Raw genomic sequence first — 27,997 nt, forward strand, 5'->3', positions numbered from 1 at the left:
TACTAAACCGTATGTAAGGAGGGGGGGGGGTTAAATCAAGCCGTAATATGTCGTGATCAAAACCTGAATAGGGTAGTATTTGGCCAAAGACCTATAAAAGAGTGCCCGAGGACAGTCTAGAGCAAACAACCAACTCCATAGTATCATCCAATAAGATGCCTGGCTCGTCATTGAAACATCGTGATCGCATTGCAAAAATCAGGAAATTTGATTTTGCGGAGTTTACTGTGTCATAAAATTCTGGACCAATTATTGTTAATGTCAACAAAATTTGTTGTTCCAGGATTGATTTTGATATTTGATCAAGATCCACAGTTACACGCGTCCTTGTCAATCTCAATCTGTGCACAAACAGTCAGACACATATTTCCTCCCATGCCTTGTCAATCTCAGCCTTGTCAGATAGTGACTTGACACCTGCGAGCCCGGAGTTGATGTTCAGCACACGCTCGGACAGATGATAAGTTCAGTTGACATGACACCCACTCCACCACAGAACATCGTCTACTACAGACAGGTGTTATCTGTGCACAAACAGTCAGACAGATACTTCCTCCCATGTCCTTTCTTTCTCTTATCTCACTCTCTGACACCTCCTTCCTTGCTTCCGTTTGATTATAGAATTCTCGATCCTTAAATATTGACACTTAAGATTCTTAAACAAAGAAAAAGCTGTTCGAAGTTATAGTACAATCTAATTTGCATATAAGTACATAACTGGGTCTTCTTGAAATTAATACAAGAATATCTCATAAGCGATGATTTTTGTAAAGGTCGAAGTACTACAATACGTCAATCGCATTGCAAAATCTATTTACATGTAACAGTATGATTCAATGGAGTTGTTCACAGAAATGTCAAACAAGCCTTACGAGGGCGATTAGATAAATGTTGAGATGTGGCTATATTTAAAACTCTTAGCACTATATGTGTCCAAGCCGTGGAAATGGAAAGAAGATATTTTAATTCCCCTCCTCCCTTGATCGGTTGTCAGAGGGTTTTAGGATATTGCTCCTTTACGTGTTAACATGTTTAATTTATTTCGTAAGTTTAAAAATGCTACAGCATGTTTTTTCTCTTGAAGATGAAGAGCGTAATGAAAGACCACCAACTGCTGCAATAGAAGAAAAATCCCTTAATTTTCATTTGTTAAACAATTCTAAAGGAATATGCACGATCTACATACCAGATATTGAGGCCAGATATGGATTATAGTTCTTCTTTAGGGATTAATTCTTCTCTAGGAATTAGTTCTTGTCTATGGATTAATTCTTCTATAGAGATTGGTTTTCTCCAGGGATTGGTTCTTCTCTAGTGATAAGGTCTTCTCTAGGGATTAATTCTTCCCTAGGGGTTGGTTCTTCTCTAGAGATTGGTTCTTCTCTAGGGATTGGTTCTTCTCTAGTGATTGATTCTTCTCTAGGGATTGATTCGTTCTCTAAGGATTGGTTCCTTCTCTAGGGATTGGTTATTCTCTAGGGATTAATTCTTCCCTAGGGATTATTTCTTGCCTAGGGGTTGGTTCTTCTCTAGAGATTGGTTCTTTTCTAGTGATGAAGTCTCTTCTAGGGATTAATTCTTCCCTAGGGGTTGGTTCTTCTCTGGAGATTGGTTCTTTTCTAGGGATAAGTTCTTTAAGTGTCCACTCATGAACGCCATGATGTAAGCATCTTCTTCTTAGCGAGTGCCACAACGAACTGACTGAAGCACAGAATAAAGCGCGAGTCAAATGGTGTCAGAAAATGTTGAATCATTTAGCGACGATGACTCTTTTCAGGCGGGAAATTAATATGGTACGGATCATAAGTCTTGGATCTATCATTTGGTTGTTGCCTGGTTACCCCTCTCGAAGTGATGTGAAGAGAATGATCGCAGACGTGTTGTCATTATTGATCTTGGAACCAGCGTACCTTTATTTTTATATGATCTTTTATATCAAATAATTGGACTATTGGGTATTGTGGCATAATTAATGTTGTCTGTGGCCTACAAATTACACAGATTATTTTAGATTTCATACTTAATAATTGTTTTAAAAATAGATATAAAATAGTTTATTGTTATTAAGGATAACTATTATGATACCGCTGTGCACAGCAACTAGAAACTGACTCGTCACCACGCACAAGCCTCTATGGCCCATGTGGGACTAATTTCATTCATATTATGTGTACTGTGCTTGTTTGCAAATTTTGAAATAAATTTGATTTTGATTTGATTTGATTTGATTACTGCTGAATGGCACACTAATACATGCTTACCTCAGCAAAATTGAAGAACGACGAGGTACAATGCATCGTTCCGCATAGCGCACAAACTAGGTGTCGTTCAGCAGTATCAGATTCATTAAGTACTTACCCACCTGCAATAATGCATTCCAGATTCGGTACCTTCATGTGACGCTTTCCTCTTTCCGTTAGAGCCAGCTCGACTTCGTGGGAAGCGATTTCCAACGCCTCTTGTGAAGAAGAGCTACAAATACTGGAAGAACACAGTGGTGCCAATTTGTCAAATACTTCAGGAGAATCTTCAGGTTGTCGGTGGTTGGAGTTGGCACTCTCCTTGAGGGGAGAGCATTTGATGAATGTAACAGCCAAACTTAGTTTAAGAGGTTTCAAACCATGTGCACCTTAACACTTCTCCAGTGACACTCTATCAGCTCTCCATGAAATCTTCGACAGCTGAATCATTGTAAGACTGAAGATTCAGAGAAATCTCGAATATTCTGAATATTGTTTGCTGTCTGATTCAAGGTTCTGTTTGTAATCTGGTACTAACTTAACATAATACTGCAGTTAACCGAATGCTTATCTCGATCTTCTCATTTTTGCACGTGTTACCAAACCGTTGTATCTGTAAAAATTTCCTGTTCCCTATTGTGTTTCACTCTGTAGACGTAATTTTTCTGTCTGAGGCCATAATTCATTATCAAAATGGACTTTGATCTGGTATGTTATGTAATCTTTGAAATCAGGATCTTATTGCACAGGAATAATGTATCTTATTCTTGACGTCAATTTGTTCACCATTTCGATTGGTATTGTTATCTCAAGTTTTTAAGCTATTCGAAGTTTTCAAATTGTGGCCTTTTCTATAGATTGAGTTCGCTTGCAGTCGATTATGTCCAGGGAAATGAATGAATTTGATCTTTGGGTTTGCTCTACTTTTTTTTGTTTCGTCAATATAAATGTTATTGTAACAGCGTGTTTCGTCAATATTTCTAACTCTTCTTTTATAAGTGTAGGCAGAGTGAAATGTAAGTAAGTTACATTAATCTTTAATGTAGATATAAATCTCCCGAACTTCGTGGATTCCGTCTCTCCTAGAGAATTATCATTTACTATTTAACTACCATCTCACAGGAGATTGTTTGGTTGAACTTCCCTGCTAAAGTTACTCCATATAGAGATTGGAGATAACATTAGGTACTTACAAAGGAGTTACACATCAGACACTGCATTATAATTAGAATAACAAAGGGTTAGATGTAATAAGTAAGTTTATTTATTTTTATTATTAGTTTTTGATAATAAGTGCATGTGTAATGATCACAGTGGGGTACTGCAGTTCAGCGAAATAGAATACAACTTTCAATAAAAAGGCGAAATTAAAAATTAGATAATACTCTGCATTACTTGACCTATACAGCTCAATGGTTCTTAATTTATAACTCATTGACTATTGCATAATATAATTTTAAATAACTAACTGAAGTTATTTAACCCTCCGAGCGTCCATCATATTTCCCTAAACGTCCACCTGTTTTTGTAACTTTTGTAGTCTTTTTTGCACAATTCATAAAATATCTTAAGAATGGTTTAAATATAGTGTATTATACATCATCTTTCTTGGAAAGAATCACAGAATATGCTTATATAAGAATTAAAATCTTTAAAAAAACTTTCTTTTTGCAACAGCCTGAGAAAGGGGAAAAAATATTTTAGAAAATATTTTTTTAAATATAAAAGTATCCACATGTTATTGTTATATTACCTCTACAACAATTTCATAATAGGCAAATTATAACAAATTTAGTCATAAACACATAAATATACAGGGTTATAGGGTTCTGTGAATATATTCATAATGTTATATCATAATATATTTACAACAACACACTGAACAATCGCGCGAGCAGCGTCCCGCCCGAAATAACAGCTGGTATAAACTACTTACACTAGCATCTGGTACAGACCAAGAGGTATGCAAAGACCACTAAATGTAAAGAACAATTCACAGGCTTTCAATATATGTAATTTATAACAATATTACGCGAATAATAGCGCGGGTCGAATTAATTTGATCGGCAAGTGCCCGCCGTCTTAAAATAAGACGGCGACGTTTAGCGAAAGGTGCCGTCGACTTAAAACAAGTCGGCCGACGCTCGGAGGGTTAATTCCCAAATAAATATACCGTGGGCAATAAAAACACTGGAAAGGAAAATCCATAAAAGGAACGATTAGGGTGACAAGATGCAACCTTGTGGCAGTCCACCTACTGGGGCACGATCATTTCCGCATTTACAAAGCTGACTCTCGGAGGCCCAAGGGGCAGTACGGGCAAGGCCCGGGGGCGGAGATACGATCTCAGAGCTGCGGACACGGACGTCCGTCCGTCCGTCCGGAGATCGCCGGCAGATGGACCGACCCCGACCAGGTGTTGCTCGCGTGGGAATGCCTTCCTTCACTCATACAGTCCTACCTGTCCTCTGCTGCAGCATCCTGCCATGTTCACTGTCTGCGTATCATTGTTCAGCCCCTTCCTTCTGCCTTTGCAACACCCATCGTGGACTTCTGGACAGGTGGCACCCGAATGAGTCATTATCGACTAGCGTAACGCTGGTGCAACAATGGAATTCTCAAGGAAAATTATGTAGAACCATTCCGAAAAATCGAGATACCCTAAAAGCAGTAGACTAATGAAGATTTTGACCCCACCTCTTCACAATTTCACGGAAAAACAAAGAGACGCATCAGATAGGATCTGGACACAGGGTTCAATTATTAGAGTCCATTCCAAGTGAACACAAAGGATTGCATTAAAATTCTTTTAATGGCTTTGATGAGCTTCGGATGCAAAACTATGAAGCAGTGTACCCACATCAGTATTAAACGCTGCATTTCAAAATGCTATTTGAAAACTGCCCTAATCGGTGTGTTGCATCTCACAAAGTAAAACGTATTGTACGGTCCTAAAGGCCACATTTTGAGACAACATTTTGTACACTTACAAAACTATCAAAAATAACTAAATCAAACCTTCTCTATCCTCCTCCAAAACAGTACCCTCTAAATCAAGGATTTACTCGTTGTTCAATAAATAATAGACCACTACTTAAAATTCTTCGTCGTCTACAATCAATCCGAGAATTAAATACAGACAGGTTCGAACACAAACATGGACGAACTACCCGGCTGGAACATCCTGAGTGCGTGAGTGTAAACTATCACGAGGAAATAATAGTAGAAGCCTCAGTCGGGCCACAACGGCGAGGAATAACAGTAGTAATTTCATTATGCTGATTAGAGCATGTAAATTGTACTGGGAGCGGTTGTAAACAGTCAGCGATTCAATAAGCGGACCAGCACGGCCACTAGCGATCGCAGCATGTAAATAAGCGTACGTCCTACCCGAACCTGGCACAGCGCTCATCTGAGTTTTTTATCGTATTTCAGAAACAGACAGTCGAAATAACCCCCCTCCCACCACCACGGGAGGAGTCAAACAGGTACAAACCCACCTGTACGGCAGGACATCAATCTACGGCCGGCTTCTGGAATTACTTGGCGGTGAGGAGAGCCGACTGTGTCTGTCCTCACCACAACACCGGTGTTTCTTGTACTGTATATCCTACTCTTGTGATACACACAGACACAATCAGGTACAAACCCACCTGTACGGCAGGACATCAATCTACGGCCGGCTTCTGGAATTACTTGGCGGTGAGGAGAGCCGACTGTGTCTGTCCTCACCACAACACCGGTGTTTCTTGTACTGTATATCCTACTCTTGTGATACACACAGACACAATCAGGTACAAACCCACCTGTACGGCAGGACATCAATCTACGGCCGGCTTCTGGAATTACTTGGCGGTGAGGAGAGCCGACTGTGTCTGTCCTCACCACAACACCGGTGTTTCTTGTACTGTATATCCTACTCTTGTGATACACACAGACACAAACAGGTACAAACCCACCTGTACGGCAGGACATCAATCTACGGCCGGCTTCTGGAATTACTTGGCGGTGAGGAGAGCCGGCTGTGTCTGTCCTCACCACAACACCGGTGTACTGTATATCATACTCTTTTGATACACAGACACTAACAGTTACTAATTTTACTTAAAAAGTTTTACGTTTTTATCTTTTTTAATTTGTCAAAAATATTAAAACTAGTCATGTTTTCTATTATCTCCGTACCCAATGAGGGTTTTTAAAGTATCATTGCAAATTAATTAGAAATAATGGTATTGGTAAAAATTACTACCAATAATTAAGTCAACAATTTACATACTGGCAGGATCATAAATCCAATCATAGCAGCCCTCCTATCCACGAGTCAAAACCATTATCTTTGTTGACAACTGTATGCTGTGTACAACAACCACAAATTTTGGGTTGCTACACGCGAAGCCACCCGTAGTGTTCACTCTTAAGACCATGAAGTCAATCAATCTCCCTCCAGTCCGCGCAGTAACAACATTCGTCAGGTAACACCACTATTTGTGATGATAACAGCAATATCAATGAAACCCACAATTTTCCATTTGCAGGAGCTTGAAGTCAATCAGTGTTTCTGCTGTTTGTGTGGTAACTAAAACACTATCGTGTTGATAACGGTACTCTTAAAGCTAAAAAACACTTTTCTCAGATTGCTACTGGCAAAGCATCCATCAGTTTTCCGCTCGCAGGAGTATAAACCACTTTCCACCTTCCATCCGTGAGGCAACAACCCTATTAATATGTGGAAAACAGCACCATCTGCCATCCAGCTCAGTTCTCGGGTTACTACAGACAACTCCTACCGGAGTTTTAGGCTCGCAGGAGCATGAAGTCAGTCAACGTGCCACATTTCGTCGAGGTAACACAACAATTTGTGTTTTCAACAACACTCTCAATACCACCACCTCATTTCTCGTGTTGCTACTACCGACGCCTCCTTTACTTTTCCGTTCGCAGGATAAGAACGGGCGTCTATCCGTGAAGCAGCAACTGCATTTGTTTTCACAACAGCACTCTCAATGTCAACGACCACCTTCACAGGTTGATACTGGTAAAGCCTCTCTGGGTGTACGTTTGCAGGAGAATGAAGTACCTTTCCATCTGTTAGATGACAACACTATTTGTGTTGTCAACTGCAATCTCAATGCCGTCTTCCATAATTAACAGATTGCTACTGGAAATACCTAATAACGTTGTACTTGCAGGAACGTGAAGCTAATACACGGGACTTTTGTCTATGACGCAACACCAATATACGTTGGCATGCTATTGAAGGAACATACTGTGTTCAAATTCAAATTAATTATAGATATTCACTTTATCATTGTGGTATATATAAACAGTATAGTAATGTATAGTTATATATTGTACCAGCAGTTATGTAGCGGCTTCGCATGCAATTTTTAGGTTTTGCACTTTTATGAGCACTTCTGGTTCGAGTGAATTATATTTCCGACGCCAACGTTAAGTTTTCCTTCTGGTCACGATCAAGAACATATGTTAAAATAATAAATAAAATATGTTAGAATTTTTTTCCATAGCTGATTTTGCTCTGAATTTTGCTCCACTCTGATGTCATAGATTAGGAAAGCATAATTCTGTCAAAAGACAAGTAAGATGGATTTTAACCAGTCTTTAAAAAGTATAGTAAAAGTTGGATACTAACTTTGTCTTTTATGTCTAATACTTGATATTTGCTCAAATGTAAAGTTGAAAGTACATTGAAATGTCACTATTTACGTGTTTATATAAAATGAAAAATATTTCAACAAAACAGACAAACTGAGGCACTGTTGCATTTATAATATTATCCGGGTTAGGATGAGATCATAACCGTTAATTTCCCTCCTGAGGGAAGTATTATGCAAAGAAGGGTCTCAAGTCTAGAATCATGCCTTTTCATTTAAAGCATGTGCTATATTAAAAATTAAGAACATGTTTTTCTTATTAATAATTCAAATGTGTCAAAATTCCAAAAACTGGGCTGTATGTAATTACCATTAATGATCTTTAAACAGCATACATAAACACTCTTGTTACACTTGAGCAATTGCCTGATAGTCTTCCATCTCGGCAGTGGCGTAACTAAGATTTGACTTTAGGGGGTGGGGGGAGGTTGAATCAGATTGAAAAGTACAACGTACCGGGGAGTATAGAATTAATTTAAATTTAAATGAACGTTACAGGTCAATCCAAAGTAAAAACATTGAACTGCTGTTATACGTATATTTTCCACAACTAGGTTTTTATCGGGGGGGGGGGTTAATCCCCTCGACGCCCCTTTAGTTACGCCTCTGCGATCCCGTTTTTAGGGGACTCTAAGAGTACAGTTTCTTGTCAAAGAGGCATGACTTAAACATTCAGGAAAGAGCACTTGTTTCTCAGTAGATTTGCAAAATGGTACGGTCTATTGTTTCGGAAAACACGCAGATTCTGACTGGAGTTCTGGAGACCAGCGGATACCCCGCCTCGCCTCAACCGCGCTCGCTGGAGCCCCGGGCGCTACTATTAAATCATTCATTAGGCCGCAGAAAAATCGTTTCCTGCGCTCCCGTCCATTCATGGGCCTCCGCGCCGTTTTAATTCTCTCCGCGAAATTCGACAAGTCCGTTTTTTGCGACGCGGTTTTTGCTCGACCGCTTTCATGAATGAAACCGGTCGGCCTCCGTCCTACGTGCGCGTACTTTTAATACCCCCCCCCACACCTCCTCCCCCCGGGGGGTGATAAGAGAGAAGCAAGGTGGAAGAGTATACACAGGTCTAAGTACAATATTGAAGTTTAGTTCTGTAAACAACAGATTGAAGGTGTTTTTATATATACGGTAACCATTTCTGCCATAAAAATGAGTATTTATTAAATACAAACAATATATCATCGGAAAAAAGGAGTTCAGGAAAAAAAAAAAAAAAAAAAAAAAAAAAAAAAAAAAAAAAAAAAAAACCTAAGCATAGCTCACGATGTACATTGTTTTAAAGTGCAATATAAGATGTACATGAAGTAAAGATCAAAGCCCAACCTACAGATAAGAGTTTTCTATTATAATAACTGATGCCAGTTTTTCCCTTTAGCATTCATCTCTGCTAAACAACCCCTTTATAATGGTGTACATTTTGAGCTAAGCTTACGGTAAAAACTCCACGTAGACCATTTTTCATTGGAACTCTATTGCCTTAAAAATGATTTATTAAGTCCAGCATTAAATTTACTAAGTTTAACTTTCACGACTAAGAATATTAAACCATCTAGAACAAGACCTATATTGTACATTTTTCAAACTTTAAACCACCATGTTTTAAAGAGTGAAACCTTTCAGGGCAGATTTGAGGCATTGTACTTTATTATTAAAGGCCTTTAATTTGATGTACTACTCGACCTATGCTCTCATTTAAGATTTTCTTCCGACTCCTCACGGGCCATCCCCTTGAAATTACCAAAAATAGTAGTTACTTCAAAAAGTAGACTTATAGGTGCAGTAATGATGTACCAAGTTTTATTGCTTTACCTGTAATCGTTCAGGAGTTATCAAACTTTTTGCACTCTTTTTGTATATATATATATGGAAGTAAAAAAAGTTGATTTACCATCTTCAGACGTCTCTAAATCAACTTCATAATCACATTAAACCCATTAATAGCATATGCACATCATAAAACCGTGTCAAAATTTCGTAGCCCACAAAAATAAAACTGTGTCGTCTAACAGTCAAAGGAAATGTTATCAATGGTCAATACCTTTCTGCCAGGACTCCAAAAATGTGTAATGGCCGATCCACAGCAAATTTAATTTATTCCCAGCTCAACCGTTGTTTTGTAGCGCAAAACTACAAATTTGTGTGATGCCGAAAAGTGCATAAATACGCTATTTATTTTAAGCACGGACCAAACATAACCAACAATTTCACCGTCATATGATAAACATTGTTCGGGAAGCGACATGGTAGTTTTCCTTGGAATTCTTATTACACTGAAACAAGTGCTGTAAATTTCAAATCGCTGATAACCTCCTCCCTGCTGTTGTCTCTGACACTGGATTTGATCTTTGTAATACAGATTTCGTCACTAAACCGCTACCGTTTCGGCCTTTCTATGCTAACAGGTTTTTACAGGCGATCAGCTGATTGTGATTTTGTCACGGCGGGTTCTGACCGGTCGGATCATGCGGTGAGTGTAAACTGTAGTCGTATAGGTTATGTCAGGCCTCGCACAGAAGTATGGGAGCCGGGGCAAGATGGCGGCTTGGTCTTGTTCCTCCCACTGGCGCGTGTTCCAGCTTTCTGCTCTATATAGACTTATCTTTACATTACCCTTATTACAGCTACTTGCTTGCTTTATGGACTGGTTGTCCGGCATGCCTCTGGTCTCCGCTCCCCGCATCCGCAAGTCGGCCTTCGCCGGTGCCTCTCTCCCCGCTCAGGGCTTCGTCGTCGAAGGGCATTTTCGCAATTTCAAACGAAACCTCGAAACTAGTAAGAATTGAATGGGTTAACCGAGCCTAACCGACGAAGGCGGACTAGTAAAATAGGATTTAACGTTCCGATAAGTGTCCGGGATATTACTGCAACCTTGGACCTATCAGATTCTTGTCTTGCAGTTGTTGAAGATGCTGAAGTAAATGTACAGATTAAAGTGTCCAATAACCAATTGAATGGATTAACCGAGCCTAACTGTTGAATGCGGGCTATTTATATAGGATTTAACGTTCCGATAAGTGGCCGGGATATTACTGCAACCTTGGACCTATCAGATTCTTGTCTTGCAGTTGTTGAAGATGCTGAAGTAAATGTACAGATTAAAGTGTCCAATAACCAATTGAATGGGTTAACCGAACCTAACTGTTGAATGCGGGCTATTTATATAGGATTTAACGTTCCGATAAGTGGCCGGGATACTACTGCAACCTTGGACTTATCATAGTATTTGGCTTGAAGTTCTTGAAAATGCTAAAGTAGATGTCAAATAACGTTCCATTGGTACCCATTATTATTGTAGTCCTGAAGGACTATCTTAGACTACAGGAACCGCTAAGAAAAAGTGCTATTATTGACATTCATCCCAAAACTATCTTCAGGTTTTGGAATAAACCATCTATTCGCTATGATGAATACCTCGACTTCTTTATAGCTACCGAGGAGTCTCTAAAATTTAATTTTAGAGTTGGAAATAGTTTGGAAACGATTTATATTAACAATACTATGTGTAATAAGCCAATACACGGATGATTTACTTTTGAAAGAGATTAATTTTGAGAGAAAAAGAGACACTTCTGATTATCTGAGATCTTCTCCTTCTGATTATTCTTCACCCGGCGTAACCCTACGGAACATAATCCTTGCAAGAGTGAAGTATTGAATGTTCAGTTTATCTCCAGTTCACCTTCCTCTTACTGCAAAATCTGGAATCTGATGCTGTCCCAGACTTGACTCCTGGAATCTGGAGTCATGTCCGTCTGGAGAGATCCAAACATGTCAGTGACGAAGAAGTTCTAAATGAACTCCTTATATCGTTTCGAAATCAGGGACACCTAGTCTACAACATAATAATGTATCGCAATGGAGGTGTAACAAATCTTGATTTGGAGGGATTCGCCTCACAATATTTTAAATATCCCAAAAGATAGGACACCAGTGGAAGTTTTCGATAGAAATTTCAAATAGGAGTATTTCTATAGTTTTTTAAATAGGAACCTGTACCCGCATATGAGAATAACTGAAGCAAAAACACGCACACTTCTCCAGTACTCAAAGATTTGGAGTAAGCATGTTGAACACCCAAAAGCATCCTCTCCACGACTCCTTATATCCTAAGTTCATTAAAAATTGAACTTACTTTGTCTATATCAGACAAGCTGAATAAAGGTAGCCCTTACATAGTTTAAAACCGTGCTTGCACCATTTACGTACAGTGGACTTTCCATCGTAAGTAGAGAAAATATATCAGCTCATAAAAGGCCATTTAGCTCAACTAAAGAACTTTAGAAAAGTATCTGACAAAATATATGTTTCTAGACACTTTCATTACAAAACCGAATTTAATAGAAAATTCCAGTTTCATACGTCATCCAATACAGACGAATATAGAACTATCCCATTAAAAAGCAGATTTATAATCAAATGCTGAGGCTTCAAAGAAAGAGGGACTGTAATACTTTTACAACCACGCCGAAATACTCTCGATGAAGGAAGCAATTTCGTCGACAGTCCCAGGGAATAACGTCTTGATGGTGATGAATGGTTCATGTCAGAATGAGAAGATCATTAGAGAAATGTTTAAAAAACGTTTACCACTTCAACAGGTTTCCGGACGTGTTTTACATTAAACAATTGAATAGTTATGGAGTTTATAGCTCAGATTATTAATAACATGTTAAATTAAATTTGGTCAACTATTATCCATGACGTATGTTTGCAGCTCTCTGCACATTTTTATATCTTTTTAGAATTTTCAATTCTTGTAGTTTACATTTTGTTTGTCAACATTAATCGCGTCTACAATATAGAATATAAAACTAGAATATTGGTCTGGTTTGCTGAAAATGTATTTTTGTGCCTATAGAGTCGGGACACTTCCAAATAAGAAGAAAGGTTAAGTTAAATTAAAGAAAAATGTGCTTCTACATTCAAATATTCGATTACAAATTCCTACGTTGTTGTTTTAGAATAGCTATGGTCTTAGACCAAATTTATTAACACAAATCTGCTTTAGCCTTTTAAATATTTGACTGCCCTTGTCTGTAATATACGTCAACAAAACGGAAATCGATAAGCCGGAAATAATTGACTGTCAGATAATTGGCGAAGTGTACATTTTTAACTACTTGCATAAGAAATGAACAGAAGACCTAACCACCCACTTGTTGATCTTTACCCAAAACCCACACATTATTTCTCAGGTAATATTGACGTCAGTTTTATGATCAACGAGGACATTAATTTTATCATAACGCACACTTGATTCCGATATGGATTTGATATTGGTTGAACCTCATCAACCAACTAAGTCTTCTCATTGGACTGTGAACAGCAAAATTTAACCAAAGATGCAATTGTCGTCTTAAAGGAAAGGCAGTCTCTCCTGAAGCGAGCTTTGCAACTGGATGGGCAACTTTTTAAAAAAAATTTGGTAAAAATTGTATTTACCTGCATTGTCAGAAAGAGTGGCAGAATGAGACTGACTAGGATAACCAGGTCGATAAGTAGATGAATACTGAGATGAGAATTTCCATTCTTCTAGATGAACACTTCAGAATCAGTAGTATCATCTGTAGTAGTTGTAGTAATCTGTGTAACGGCTTGTGTAGCTCATAAGTCATAGCAACAGTCAGCAGCCCTTGTAATGAAGGGTTGGTCAATTGTAAACTCTTAGTGCGAACACATTAATAGTGAGGAGTGGAAGCAAATCTATCCATATATTGTCTACTACCGATGATTGTTTACAACCCCAACCCGTTTTTGAACAAACTCACAATTACGAGGAACCCCAAGTAACTCTGTTACCCGTATGAGGATTTTTGATCAGGTTTCATGGACAACGTTAAACCTAGATGCTAGAAAATGAATAAGAGATAATGGTCAAAGAATTTGTAACCAAATACTCAAATTGTTGATTGTCAACGTCAAACAGCTTCTGAAGTGAATCGGAGATCTCAGGACCAAGCCATGACAAAAAGAAAGCACGGTTTTGGTTTCCATAACATTATAAACAATATTGTTTCAAACAAAAACAGCGAGATCCTTATCTGTTAACCTACCTATTGATGAATTGTTGAAATGGAGGAATTAATATGGTTGCAATTAACCTCTATAAAATCTGAACCCATTTAATCCTCATCGTTATTTGTTAGTTTGTAATTAATGAAATAGGAAGTGAATAGAAGACACAGCCATTGACTTGTATTTTAACAATAAAAAAGTAGAACATTTTTCAGGTTGAAAGATTGACAACAAAAAGAAAATATACGTGATATTAAAGGATTTTAAATCACCACAGGTCAATTTAGTCTTTGGACATAGCAGATTATATGAAAACAGATCATCTCACAGAAAATTAATTTCGTGGAGATAAGGATAAATTCACTGTGTGCCACAAGAAAAACAACCTAGAATATTACAATTCTTAGCGGATGGAGTCATATTTCCCGACCACTAACGAGAATCAAAATTACGATTCTACGAAGTAGTCGCATGAACCTAGTGGTACATGCTGAATAAAGTGACCACTAGAACAACACAGGTCATGCAATGGTCAGGTAATCCGTTCACCACCGACACGAATGGAATTCGACTAAATTTAACTACTGTAAAACCATTTCTCTTTCCCCATTTGTATTCTTCCCCTTCTCCACCTATTCCTGTAGATAATGTCTAAAAATATCACCTCTAACTAATAACATTGGGTTCCAAAGGCATTCAGTTAAAATATCATACTCAGCAAATCTAGTGGACACTGAGCAATTCAGATGCTCGTGGAATTCCTTGATGATGTTGACCAGAGAAAAGGACGATTGAATAGTTCTGGATCTTTTCTAGTGATCAGTACCGCTTCTAGGATACAACCTTTCTGAAGATACTTTACATCCCAGGAAGATTTTGTTGAAATCATCATTTAAGACCCTTCCAGAGTGGTTTTCGGAGGGTTCTGGGTCCAGAAGGTCAACGATCCTCCGCTATATCCCTGGCTGGATCGCAGGCACGAGCACGCGCGTGGTCCGGTAGTGACCGCAACGTCTCGAGTGTCTCGTTCCACTGGTCTGGGGCGACACCTCACCAAGGTACCCGCTATCGAATGTCCGGTAAACATCAACCTAACCTCACTTTCTCTAATAAACTCGTTTCGTCTGGTGGAAACCTATCCACCACATTTAACTGGCTTTTGAAGAACGGGTTGTGGCACCCGGCAGATGTTCGAGCACACTTATTCCCGGCGCGACTCCATGGTCAGTAGAAGAATTTGGAACCAGACGAAGAACTGACGTCACGAGCAAAGCCATCGAGTTCACCTATGGTAGGGTTGACCATAAAGTTTTTGGAAGACGAAGAAAAGGCACCCCGTCAAACTGAAGCGCACACAGCCTTGTTGAGATTCTATTTTAGTTGGGCTCAACGGAAAATGGACGAAGTCCACTCTTTAACACATCTGTTAGACCTTGTACAATCTCGACACATGGCATATTAATCATCACAGTCTACATTTACGTACCATTATCAACATCCAGTTCCCCAAGTTCATACCGCGTCGAAACATTGTAACACAACAAAAATCTTGAGATCCTTCGGCTTTACTGTAGAGAGCCAAATTTAGTAACTACACAAACTACCTAAATTTGAAGTTCCAGGTCACAACACCAAAGCAACAGCCATCTATCAAGTACACCTTAGGCAGTTCGTTAAAATTACTTTTATAAAATAGTATTTTGATTGTAATAACGTTTATTCCAAAAATGGATGTGCCATTCTTGATCTGAGATGTACTATTCATCGTCTTCTTTTACTGTTTTAATATCGCAACCCAGCTTTACTCGGCATCAAAATCAGTGTTCTTCCAAAAAAAATTTCTCGAACACTAAACGTCAAAGGAAGAATCCAAAATCTTTCTGGGTTGTGTTACCCACACACGACTATGTTCTGTCTAGTACCTACCTCCCAGTGGCTGAAGATCAACTGGGGACTGGCGAGGCCGGAGGTCTGCTTGCGCATCTCTGGGGCGAACAGGAAGCTCTCGACGACCGGCAGCACCGCCTGCACGCTGAACGTGGATGATCCCTGAGTCATGTCTCCATGCAGCACACGGCCATGCCGTCTGTTTAACACACCGTACATCTTCCCTGCAACAAGAGTCAAAGTCAAGAGAATGTCCAAGAGTCAATCAGGAGGTTTATCTGGCGTTGATGGTGTTGTGCCCCCCTATGGTGTCTCCATAGAGTTTCAGGCAATGGTGGATTTTCATATGATGTCATAATCCTTGGAAATCATCTACCGCAAAGGAAACCCCGAAGAAGGTGAAAAGAATGGCGTCATTTAGTTATACTCGTTCTCTAGAATGAAATTGAGAATGGCGGACGTTTGAAATTTGGCAACCTACTAAATTGGCCAAACCTGAGATATCCATGGCTCGTATTCAAGGAGATTGCGCAATGTTGGCATTGGAGCAATACTTGGCTGAGCTTTAGCGAAGCCTATAACTTGTGAAGCTGGAAAATTGAACTGTTGCATGAACTTCATTTCTACATGAGGAACACTGAGTTCGATTATGGTGCATGTCACTACATGGGATTTCGCTGAGCGTTAGCGAATATTTTTACATTGGTCTTATGGACCTAACTTGTGAATGTATCACGTGGCAAGGTATCTTACGAAAGATTTCATCTGTACAACTTGAATTTTGCATAAAACTTCATTTCTACATAGACAAGGATGAGTTATATGGTGGTGCATATCCTATCATGGAATTTGGTTGAGCGGCATCCATACAAACCACTCAGTAAGTTAACAAAATGTCTCTTTTGCCTGCCGGGGGGATGTAAACATTTCCCTTTCTGTAAAATTGTACGTCTGTCTATCAGTTTGCAGGGCATCTAGAGAACGAAATAGGCTGTATAGATTTGAAATTGTGCATGCAGCCTTAGCGAATACGTGACACGTGGTGTGGCGTACTCATACATTGTATACAGAACGATATGGAGTTCTAAAGTATTTTCTCAATGCAAAGTTGCATGTGACTCATCATTTGCAGTTTTTATGAAACCTTAATTTACTTCTGGCATCGAGCATTCTGGTATTCGATTTGTGTGACGTTCTCGGTTGTATTCCTTGTACCAAATAGGAAATTATCTTCTTGAAGGCGCCTTGGAGAAATTCCTTTTACTACGAAAGGTCATTTGGAAGGTTACAAAACTCGAGTAACGCTTCTATTGTCAGTATTGTGCACTAACATCGTGTATCGTGTAGAGTGTACGTCTCTTTCTAGAGTTCCTGATGATTAGTTTTGGTAAGTAAATTTATTTTGGAGGGATAAACAGCTTAACGGCTTTCAGAACTTAAAATGCTCTGTCGTAAATACCCGTAGATCCTACCATTACATATTACTGAAATGTATATTTCACAATTATCATTACTTCATATCGTTTCACCACTTGGAATGACAAACTCAAAAGGAAACTCTCTCAGGAAAATCTAAGATGAATCAAACAGTTATGAGCGTTGTTTGCTTGATTCGAATCAAGCACAATGATACTCAAAAATAAACGTTTTACAAGCCTAGAATACAATTTATCTGTGTTCCTCATGCATTACGAGCACCCATCTCTCTTTCTCAGGTAGATTAGGAATAAGGTGTAGGAATACTGTTTTTGACCTGAACACACTAAATCACCCGTGCTGATTCTTTCTACCTTATTTGTTATTTATTTTACTTGTGTTTACTTGATTTATTCATGTTATTTTTTACAACTTTCTTACATGATATTTGAAGGCTTAAAAGTAGAATTGTTCTTTAAAGTGCTAGAGGAGATTGGTTTACAAACGGATTAAGTACAAAATACAAAATCTCACCACAAGTCAGTGTAAGGTTATGTGAGAATTAAACATCGATATTTAAATTTTTATACGGGTGTACTGCATCCACAAACATCTACACTTGAATTCTACACTTTGGGAACCAGTAAGCGATGAAGGTGGAATAGGGTCGACCTACTTTTGAATATATTTCTATACGGGTGTACTGCATCCACGAACATCTACACTTGAATTCTACACTTTGGGAACCAGTAAGCGATGAAGGTGGAATAGGGTCGACCTACTTTTGAATATATTTCTATACGGGTGTACTGCATCCACGAACATCTACACTTGAATTCTACACTTTGGGAACCAGTAAGCGATGAAGGTGGAATAGGGTCGACCTACTTTTGAATATATTTCTATACGGGTGTACTGCATCCACGAACATCTACACTTGAATTCTACACTTTGGGAACCAGTAAGCGATGAAGGTGGAATAGGGTCGACCTACCTTTGAATATATTTCTATACGGGTGTACTGCATCCACGAACATCTACACTTGAATTCTACACTTTGGGAACCAGTAATCGATGAAGTTGGAATAGGGTCGACCTACCTTTGAATATATTTCTATACGGGTGTACTGCATCCACGAACATCTACACTTGAATTCTACACTTTGGGAACCAGTAAGCGATGAAGGTGGAATAGGGTCGACCTACCTTTGAATATATTTCTATACGGGTGTACTGCATCCACGAACATCTACACTTGAATTCTACACTTTGGGAACCAGTAATCGATGAAGTTGGAATAGGGTCGACCTACCTTTGAATATATTTCTATACGGGTGTACTGCATCCACGAACATCTACACTTGAATTCTACACTTTGGGAACCAGTAAGCGATGAAGGTGGAATAGGGTCGACCTACCTTTTGAATATATTTCTATACGGGTGTACTGCATCCACGAACATCTACACTTGAATTCTACACTTTGGGAACCAGTAAGCGATGAAGGTGGAATAGGGTCGACCTACCTTTGAATATATTTCTATACGGGTGTACTGCATCCACGAACATCTACACTTGAATTCTACACTTTGGGAACCAGTAAGCGATGAAGGTGGAATAGGGTCGACCTACCTTTGAATATATTTCTATACGGGTGTACTGCATCCACGAACATCTACACTTGAATTCTACACTTTGGGAACCAGTAAGCGATGAAGGTGGAATAGGGTCGACCTACTTTTGAATATATTTCTATATGGGTGAACTACATCCACGATCATCAAAACCTGAATTCTATATTTGGAGAATCAGTAACCGATAAAGGTGGAACAATAGCGGCCTATTTTTGTATATTTGTTTCTACGAATATATGATGGAAATGAAGAATCCTCCACCCCCATAATCTTCTTTAATAAGGAAATATAACACTTTTTAAGAGGATTTTGACTGAGAATGGTTAAAAACTTGTTTTGAATTTCTTTTAAATTTTATTTCGTAATTTCCCGCCCCTCACCCCAAAAAAAGACTTAAAGAATTGGAGAGGATTAGGGGACAAAACCACATTTGTATATGGTCCCATGTTGTGATCATAAAATAGAAGAACTCAACAAAAGTAGTTTTTATCCCGTTTACAAACAACCTGTGATCTTGTTCCTAAACAAAATGGTGGTTTTTAAAGCACTGGTAAGCACTAATAGCCTGTAAAGTAAATAATTAATTTGGAAGGCAGGAAATTGTTGACTCTCAAGATCTTCTGCCCTGTAATAAAAAAGGCTTTTCTGTTTTACAACACTGTTGACATCCAGACGTCCTGTCACCGACTGGACTCCATGGAGGAAGGACGAGACCGGAGTGCACGTCTGGATAAAAACTCTCCTCTATTACCTAGTTTTACAGGCTCCAGCGCTCCAGCACTCCAGTCTGAGTCATGCGCGGAGCCGAGTTTCCAGGTAAAGTGGTTCTGGTTGTTGTGGACACTGAATGGGTTGCGTCACGACCAACCGATGAGGCACGCCATTGGCCGGCCGGCCCAACAATGGTCACGTGACCACGTACCTCGTGACCCTCGGCAACGCGCCTTTCCGCGAATCGGCCGGCTGTAATTGCGCGCAATTCATTCTGTGACGCCGAATCTGTTTACTACGCCGGCGCACTAGTGTAGAGCGCGCTCTGCGCAATTACCTTGAGCTTGTAGTAATTCTAGGGGAGCTACCGTTTTGCAAAAAAAAATGTAACCACTCTATTTTTCACAATTTTATCCATGTTGTCGCCAAAAAGATTTTGGAGCGCAGTGATATGGTTTTGCAAATGTCAGGACCAGAATAAAGTTATTTCATAAAAAACTTCTCAAACTTGTTTGCAGGTATTATTTACGAATCAGCTGTACTGGCTGCCATCTTGATTTTAGGCCCATAAGAACAATGCTAAACCTCATGCAAGTTTAAGACCTTATCTTTTGGAAGAGTTATGGGAGATGTTACATTTTAATTAAATAACTAATACGCATACTACCCATTCTGTAATAATAATAGTAATAATTAGTTACTGCAATAGGACAATATACACTGTATTGCAAGCGTCATTATATATGGATATACAATATCAGGTATTAGTTTTACGGATGTAGCTCTGTATTGCCGATTCCGATGTGAGTTAGTGCGTGGCAGGGACGTCCACAGGTATGATACTAGAGGTGGGGACAGCTACAGGATGCAACAACATAGAACACTGGCATCTGAACAACTTCCTTCACAAGCTGGTGTCAGATTAATTAATAACCTCCCTGAGAGCATAAAAATGTCAACAACCCAACCCTGTTTAAAGCTCGATTAAAGGACCTTTTAGTGTCTGAAGTGTTTTACTCTGTAAATCAGTTCATGTTACGCCGCTGGGACCACTAATTTTTCGTACCTTAGTACCGATACTGAAGCCATGTATGAATGAGAGGGAGAATGTAATTTAATGTATGTATGAGAGCAGTGAATGAATCTTAGAATAGCAAACTGCAGGATTTTTAGCTTTATTTATTGACGTTTGCAAATGCAATGTAAAATTGTTTGAAAGCAATAAAAATACGATTGATTGATTGAGTGTATACAAATAAACAATCCCCCATATCGTTCAGGCATAAATAATAATTATCGGATCCAGATTGCGTGTAAATCTTTAGTGTGAGATTCTAATTTTACCAGCGGCGCGTCAGGAACTCATCAACAGAATAAAACACCTGACACCAAAAGGTGTTTTTAGACAAATTTTAAATTGTTTTAAGCTGTTCAGGAAGCCCGTTGAGTTGTCGTATTCGATAGTTGCTCCTACCGCTTGACTCGTAATTTATTGTGAACTTCCATACCCCTCACCAAAGTACATTTTGAGAAGAAATACAGAATCACTTCGCGGATATAGAAGCTGGGTAAAGTAAGCAACCCGAGCTCCCTGAGGAAGTTCTAAAAGACTCTCTGAGTTTATCTTGAAATGATTCTAATGGCTTTCTTAAGATCTAAATAATTGTTGTTGGGAACAGCTTCTCCAAAGCGCGAACTCCGTATGACCAGTAAGTGTTAATAAGGCCAAAATCGGACATTCTCAAGACTTCAGAAGAGCATGTTTTTGATAGATTGAATAACCCAATGTTACTTTCTAGCCACTTTGCCAATACGGTAATTCCAGACCAGATCTTGATCAAGGCGCATTCCCAAGAATGTAGTGAAGTCTTTCACAAGCGTCCAGTACTATGAAGAAGCCAATTTCCAATCTTGATCGCCTTTAGAAGGAAAACAGAGTCATATTATCCGCGTACTGAATCACGCACCCTAAGGATCACTGAGAGACGCCACAGGGCATATTGACTTTATCTTACATTGCATCAGCAATCTGGACACTCTGGTCTTTATCTTTTAGGTAATATGAGAGCCAACTATGTGGCAGACCACGTACACCATGTGAATTTAACTTGCACAACAGTGTTTCGTGATGCACACAGTCAAAAGCTGTAGACAGATCAGGATGTGCTTAGCACATGTTCACGCTTATCTACTCCATCGACAACAGAATCCACAAGTTGCGTAATCGCATCTATTGTGGATTTGTTCTTCCTAAATCCAAACTGTCCTTGACATACTTGTAGGATTTTTAAGTTTTATAAAAATTGCATCAGACTTTCCAGAATACGTTTTCCTAGAATATACAGAAAACTGGAAGTATTGAAATAGGCCGGTAATTGTTCTTTTCAAAAATTTAAATGACCAGTGACGGAAATTTTTCTCCAAAAAAAGAGTTAATTACTGTTGCTAGAGATGTTAAAAGGTACTTGCAGCAGCGTTTAAGCAACCATATGAACATAGATATTGATTTCACAGGATTTTTTCCACATTCAGTCCATATACAACACGAGCCATCTACACTTCGTTAACAGGAATGAATGAGACCGGGTCATGCCCAAAGGGATGGTCATCTTTAAATTGCGGATGAGGCAAATCGAGCAAAGCAACCGAGGAAAGAATTCATTAATTTCATGGACCACTTCTTTTGGCTGTCGAAAAGTTTTGGAAATAATTTTTTTACCCTTTTTGAAAATACTTTTTGGTTTATTGAGTATTCCATTGGTTATCAAAATAAAATGTCTAACTTGTTTGTCCTTTACTATCTAAATATAACAATACATTTTACAAGAAAAACTAAAAACACTTATTAAGCCTATCTTTAAAATAAGGCACAACCATGATTCTTCGACCTGAGAGTTCAATGTTGAAAAATAAAAAGTTCTGAAACCCATCGAAATTACAATGGGGGCCTGTACAAGATATTTAAAATAATTGTTATCGATTTAATTTTATTTCTTTGGGGTTTCTGTTTTTTTTGGGGGGGGGGCGGCGGAGCGGCCTTCCTTAAAAGTGGGCTGTAATTCTTTTCAGATAAAATTGGTCTTACAGGGTAAAATTCAAACTCCTTTTATTACAACTGACTCCTAATTTATTTTGTTAGCAACACAAAATCAAGATATTTTTCGCAAAAATTTTGGAGTTGATAATTAGAAATTTCACATGGGGAAAGGTCCTCTTTTGAAGCCAGTGGCGGCCTTTTACGGGCGACACATCCGGTGAAAGGCGGGTAGGTGGGTTTTCATTCATTCATTCATTCACATACTCACGGTAGTAAAAATTCCTAGATTTTCGCCAAGCAGTGCGAGCGGACGAGGCGTGGCGGTCCGTTCATTCATGAAACAAGGCGGGAGTGTCCCATTCATCCACTTACGGTTGTAAACACGTGAGGAGGGGTGGGGCCGACGTCTAACAGCCGCTAAAACACGAGGTTGCCGACGTACATCAGATACAGGACGTCGCCCACTTCCGGTCGTCTCGGGAAGTCTGGAGGCGAGTGCAATTTCCACCTTCCAGCCGAGGTTCCCAAAGACGGCTCACGGCGATCTTGGAAAAGTAACCTGTGTTCTATTTTTTATAAAATTTACGAAATCACATTACCGACCTATTCCATAAAACTGTACATGGCTATTTTCACGGCTACGGTAGAGGACATTATTTGCTTCAATGACAAACGCATTCTTTGGTTTGTTCTTCAAATAAAAGAACGCCTGCTCAGTGGTATTTATCTTACGCCCTGATCTGTAGAACAAAATGTCTAAAAATACAAACAGTCATTATATGGTTCCGGTGAGTCCTTCAGTAGATGCTATCTTACCCTCGACTAGAGCAGAATAGAACTATAATCCACCGTATTCTGCGCCTGAAAAAACATTCTTCCAAATTGGACTTCTTTGACGAGCTGCAAAACTTCCAAAAGAAGCGTACAATGTCTTTTTAAAACAATTTGTTATTTTTCGTCATTTACTTTCCAAATAGTCGAATGTATGTTATCACATTTACTCACTTTAAAATAATACGTACACTTTTAGTAAAATAAAAGCGATTGTTATGTTTCATTTGAGCTCTTAGTGTTCGAATAGTTGTTTAGTTCTTATATTGCAATACTTTCTTGCAGGTATTAATATTCTTCGATTATTAATTTACATTTCCTAACAAATTAACTGATATGTTTATAATTGATTATGATTTAATGGATCACTCTAATAATATTACTAATGTAAGCTTTTATAGTCATATTATTAGTTGTCTAAGGAATATTTGAGTGGACATTTTAAGCATCTTCTATTACCTATAATCTTTTCCATATTCTTGGATATTCCTGAATTATTAGGTTAAATTTCCTATAGATTAATTGATATTTTTTATAATCGCTTACAACTTAATGGATCACTGTAATAATATTACTAACGTAAGTTTCTATAGTCATATTATTAGCTGTCTAAGAAAGAAAGAGTAGACATTTTAAGCATTTTCTTTTACCTATAGTTTTCTTCAACTCGTGTAATGGAATCAAAATGAATCTATTAATAAATACCCAAATTAGAAATATTTTACACTGCAAACACTGGCAAAATGTTGTCAAATTAAAGGCAGTGTTTATTGGGATAAGCGATAAAATCACCATTGACTAATTTGCTGTAAATGAATAGACCACTACACCACAAGTGTGTAAATCTTGCGAGGAAAAGCATGTTATCTTCGGATTAAGGAACCTAGAGAATGTACTTTGATAAGAAGCATTACCAATGAGAGATATAACATTGATAATCTTTATTCGGAACAAAGTATACCACTGAATTCCAGCCTTATTGATAACGTTCTAAAACTGGTTCAACGACCGACCGCAGGCTAAAAGTTATCGGGATTCCGATCCCGCTACAGATAAGAGGCCGACCGTAGTAAAAGTTGCTAAAACAGAGGTAGCGATTAAACATCACAATCAGATAGAGCGCATCAGACATGAGGTGCCTACTTGCGTTGCATCAGTTTGGACGTAAGGCCTCTAAAACGCCAACTGTTGAAGGCCAATGTAGACTACAGCTACGATTCAACTTCCGCTAGGTGCAACGTTTAAAATCTGACACTGCCACAGACTTGACTCATGGAATCTGGAGTCCACGTTCATCTGAAGAGATCCAAAAATCTGACATAGTCCACTAAATTGTGCACCTGATGAGACAATTAGAACACTTCTTCATCTTGATTGCTCTTGATTTCGTAGTCCAGTGTCTCTGATGTCGAAATGATGCAGGGAGTTTGTTTTTATATACTACGCCAACTGTTTATGGATCCATTCAGATAGACGAGGACTCCAGATTTTAGGAGTGTATCTGTACCAGTGCCAGATTGCAGCACTAAGCAGAAGGTTAAGCGTGGAAATTTTTACTGACGGTTTATGATTTTCGTAAGGCTGTTGTAATTGAAATGTCAAACTTGGGTGTATAACTGGATGAAGTCAAAGACAGAGAAAATACAGAGTCAATGTGTATTGTCATGCAAATTCTATTAGAAAGAACATGATATTAAAACACAACAATAGCAAATTTAGATTTCAAGTTTCATTACGAGTAGGCTACACTAAAACGACCTTGAGATATGTCCATCCAGAACAATATTTAATCTAATAATATGCACTCGATAATTTCGGCCACAGAATTTTTTGAGGTCAAAATTTAAATGGGCGACATACAAAGATTTTAAGAGTTTCTCACATATAGTGAACAGATTTAAAATCTCTTTAGCAGGATAACCATATCAGAAAAAACTGATTGGTCCAAGCAGTTTCATGAGTATATAAAACATACGTCTAAAGTCTTGATTCCAAAAATCTACAAGTAAAACAAATGAAATTTGAAACTGTTCCAGGATCACCAGTAATCTTTTGCAACTTAAATGATATTACCGGATCTGAATCTGGTTTTTAACACAACCACGAGGATGACAAAAGTTCAGATCGTCTCAGAACTAATGGCCAGTGGGCAAATCTTAGAAAAGACTAATCAAAGTCGTACAAGCACTGAGGAAGATCCAAAAGCATCCATCATCCATCCTACTGAAGATTAATTTTTCTCTAAACCAAACCTAACTAAATGGTGGAGAAGCGATTGCTCATTGAGGGTAAATATAATTTTAAATTTCAACCCAGTAACTCTGAGTGCTTCTCTAACGTTCACTGTGTTCCCCTCTGGCTGCAACAATGACAACATTGCCGACTCTCTAGAGCACCTGTGCCGTCTTTGGCAAGAAGGGGGAGGGGGTGTGTCAGACTAGTGATGGGAATTGGAATAAATTTAGGAGGGTGAAATAGAGAGGGATTAGGATATCCCTGCGATCATCCAAAGTACCGTACATCCCAGGGATAAACTTAGAACGGCCCTAGTGTAGAAAGTGCACTCCGACTCCGAGAACAGAATCGCGGCGCCGCTCGGTACTTTCTAGGGAGTTGCTCTTCCGGAGAAACTGCGCAAACCGCTTCCACTACTCCTCTGATAACACATTCCTGAACATTTCGATTGTATGGGAGCACTTTTGAAAATCCTTGGATTTTGCAGGTCAACAGAATTTGACGAGGATTAGAAAACGATGGTCTGTCACGCGGTGTGGCTGAGCATCGTAATCCATATCCAGGAATACGGTTGGGGTGTCATCAAAATAAAAAGAGGCGGAGCTAAGGATGTAAATAAGAGAAAAGGAACTACTCCAAAGGTAACTGGGATGGGAGCTTGTACTCACAACACTGAGCTCTGCGCAATTAACCGGACACCCATCCGTGGAAGATATGGGTGGCCAAACACATCATCAGAAGCTTTTGCGATATGTGAATCTACCCACTGAAGTTCACATGGCAGCTACAGACAACTCCCGGAAATGCTAAAGTCACACACTTCAAAATTTCCAAGTATGTTATGATTTCATATTTTTTAATTCTTTCAATATCCTTCCAATTCGACATCCACCAAAACTAGCAGGGCTGATGATCGATTTTTAACTTGGGAAAAATTTATCAACCTATTATAAGTAAAGACAGGTTTTTTGTTTACACAGTGGAAATTAGTTCTCAGCCCATAGACTATCCTAGACTCTCTTCACCTTTTCGGGAACAGACTAACACCTCCGATGGTCCACCAGAAACAGAGAGTCGCAGCGGTGTGGAGAAAGAAGATGCACGGCTCGTACAAGACGCTTGCTCTGTTCGTGTTGTGGCATTCAATCGTGCTGTTCCTGTCCGCCGTAACTCAGCGACAACAATGTTTACAGAGAAAGAGAGAGGACGTCCTTGCTCTATAGACCTTGGAGGCAACAAGACCATCAACGCCCACTCACCATCAACCGAGCGTGATATCAAACAGATCATGCTTACATACCGCTGTGCACTTGCACCATGCTGATCCTGTTGGCAGTAATTCAGCGAGAACAATATCCACAGAAAGAGAGAGAGAGGGCGTCCTTGCTCCATAGACCTTAGAAGCAACAAGACCATCAACGCCCACTCACCATCAACCGACCGTGATAACAAACAGATCATGCTCACATACCGCTGTGCACTAGCATCGTGCTGTTCCTGTTGGCAGTAATTCAGCGACAACAATATCCACATAAAGAGAGAGAGAGGGCGTCCTTGCTCCATAGACCTTGGAGGGAACAAGACCATCAACCGACGGCCATAACACACAGATCATGCTCACATACCGCTGAGCACTTGCATCGTGCTGTTCCTGTTGGCAGTAATTCAGCGACAATATCCACAGAAAGAGAGAGGGTGTCCTTGCTCCATAGACCTTGGAGGGAACAAGACCATCAACGCCCACTCACCATCATCCGACCGTGATAACAAACAGATCATGCTCACATACCGCTGTGCACTAGCATCGTGCTGTTCCTGTTGGCAGTAATTCAGCGAAACAATATCCACAGAAAGAGAGAGAGAGGGCGTCCTTGCTCCATAGACCTTGGAAGCAACAAGACCATCAACGCCCACTCACCATCAACCGACCATGATAACAAACAGATCATGCTCACATACCGCTGTGCACTAGCATCGTGCTGTTCCTGTTGGCAGTAATTCAGCGACAACAATATCCACATAAAGAGAGAGAGAGGGCGTCCTTGCTCCATAGACCTTGGAGGGAACAAGACCATCAACCGACGGCCATAACACACAGATCATGCTCACATACCGCTGAGCACTTGCATCGTGCTGTTCCTGTTGGCAGTAATTCAGCGACAATATCCACAGAAAGAGAGAGAGGGTGTCCTTGCTCCATAGACCTTGGAGGGAACAAGACCATCAACGCCCACTCACCATCATCCGACCGTGATAACAAACAGATCATGCTCACATACCGCTGTGCACTTGCATCGTGCTGTTCCTGTTGGCA

General features: G+C 39.3%; 1 protein-coding gene across 1 annotated transcript in view; it reads right to left on the bottom strand.

Moving 5' to 3' along the window:
* Window positions 1–27,997, bottom strand: part of LOC124366401 (elongation factor-like GTPase 1) — a 271,013-nt gene that overhangs the window by 8,544 nt on the left and 234,472 nt on the right. Inside the window, 1 exon segment of the mRNA XM_046822926.1 lies at window positions 15,860–16,044. Coding sequence (XP_046678882.1) covers window positions 15,860–16,044 — 185 coding nt within the window.

This window comes from Homalodisca vitripennis, chromosome 7, assembly GCF_021130785.1.
Source record: "Homalodisca vitripennis isolate AUS2020 chromosome 7, UT_GWSS_2.1, whole genome shotgun sequence".
In the NCBI taxonomy this organism is placed as follows: Eukaryota; Metazoa; Arthropoda; class Insecta; order Hemiptera; family Cicadellidae; genus Homalodisca; species Homalodisca vitripennis.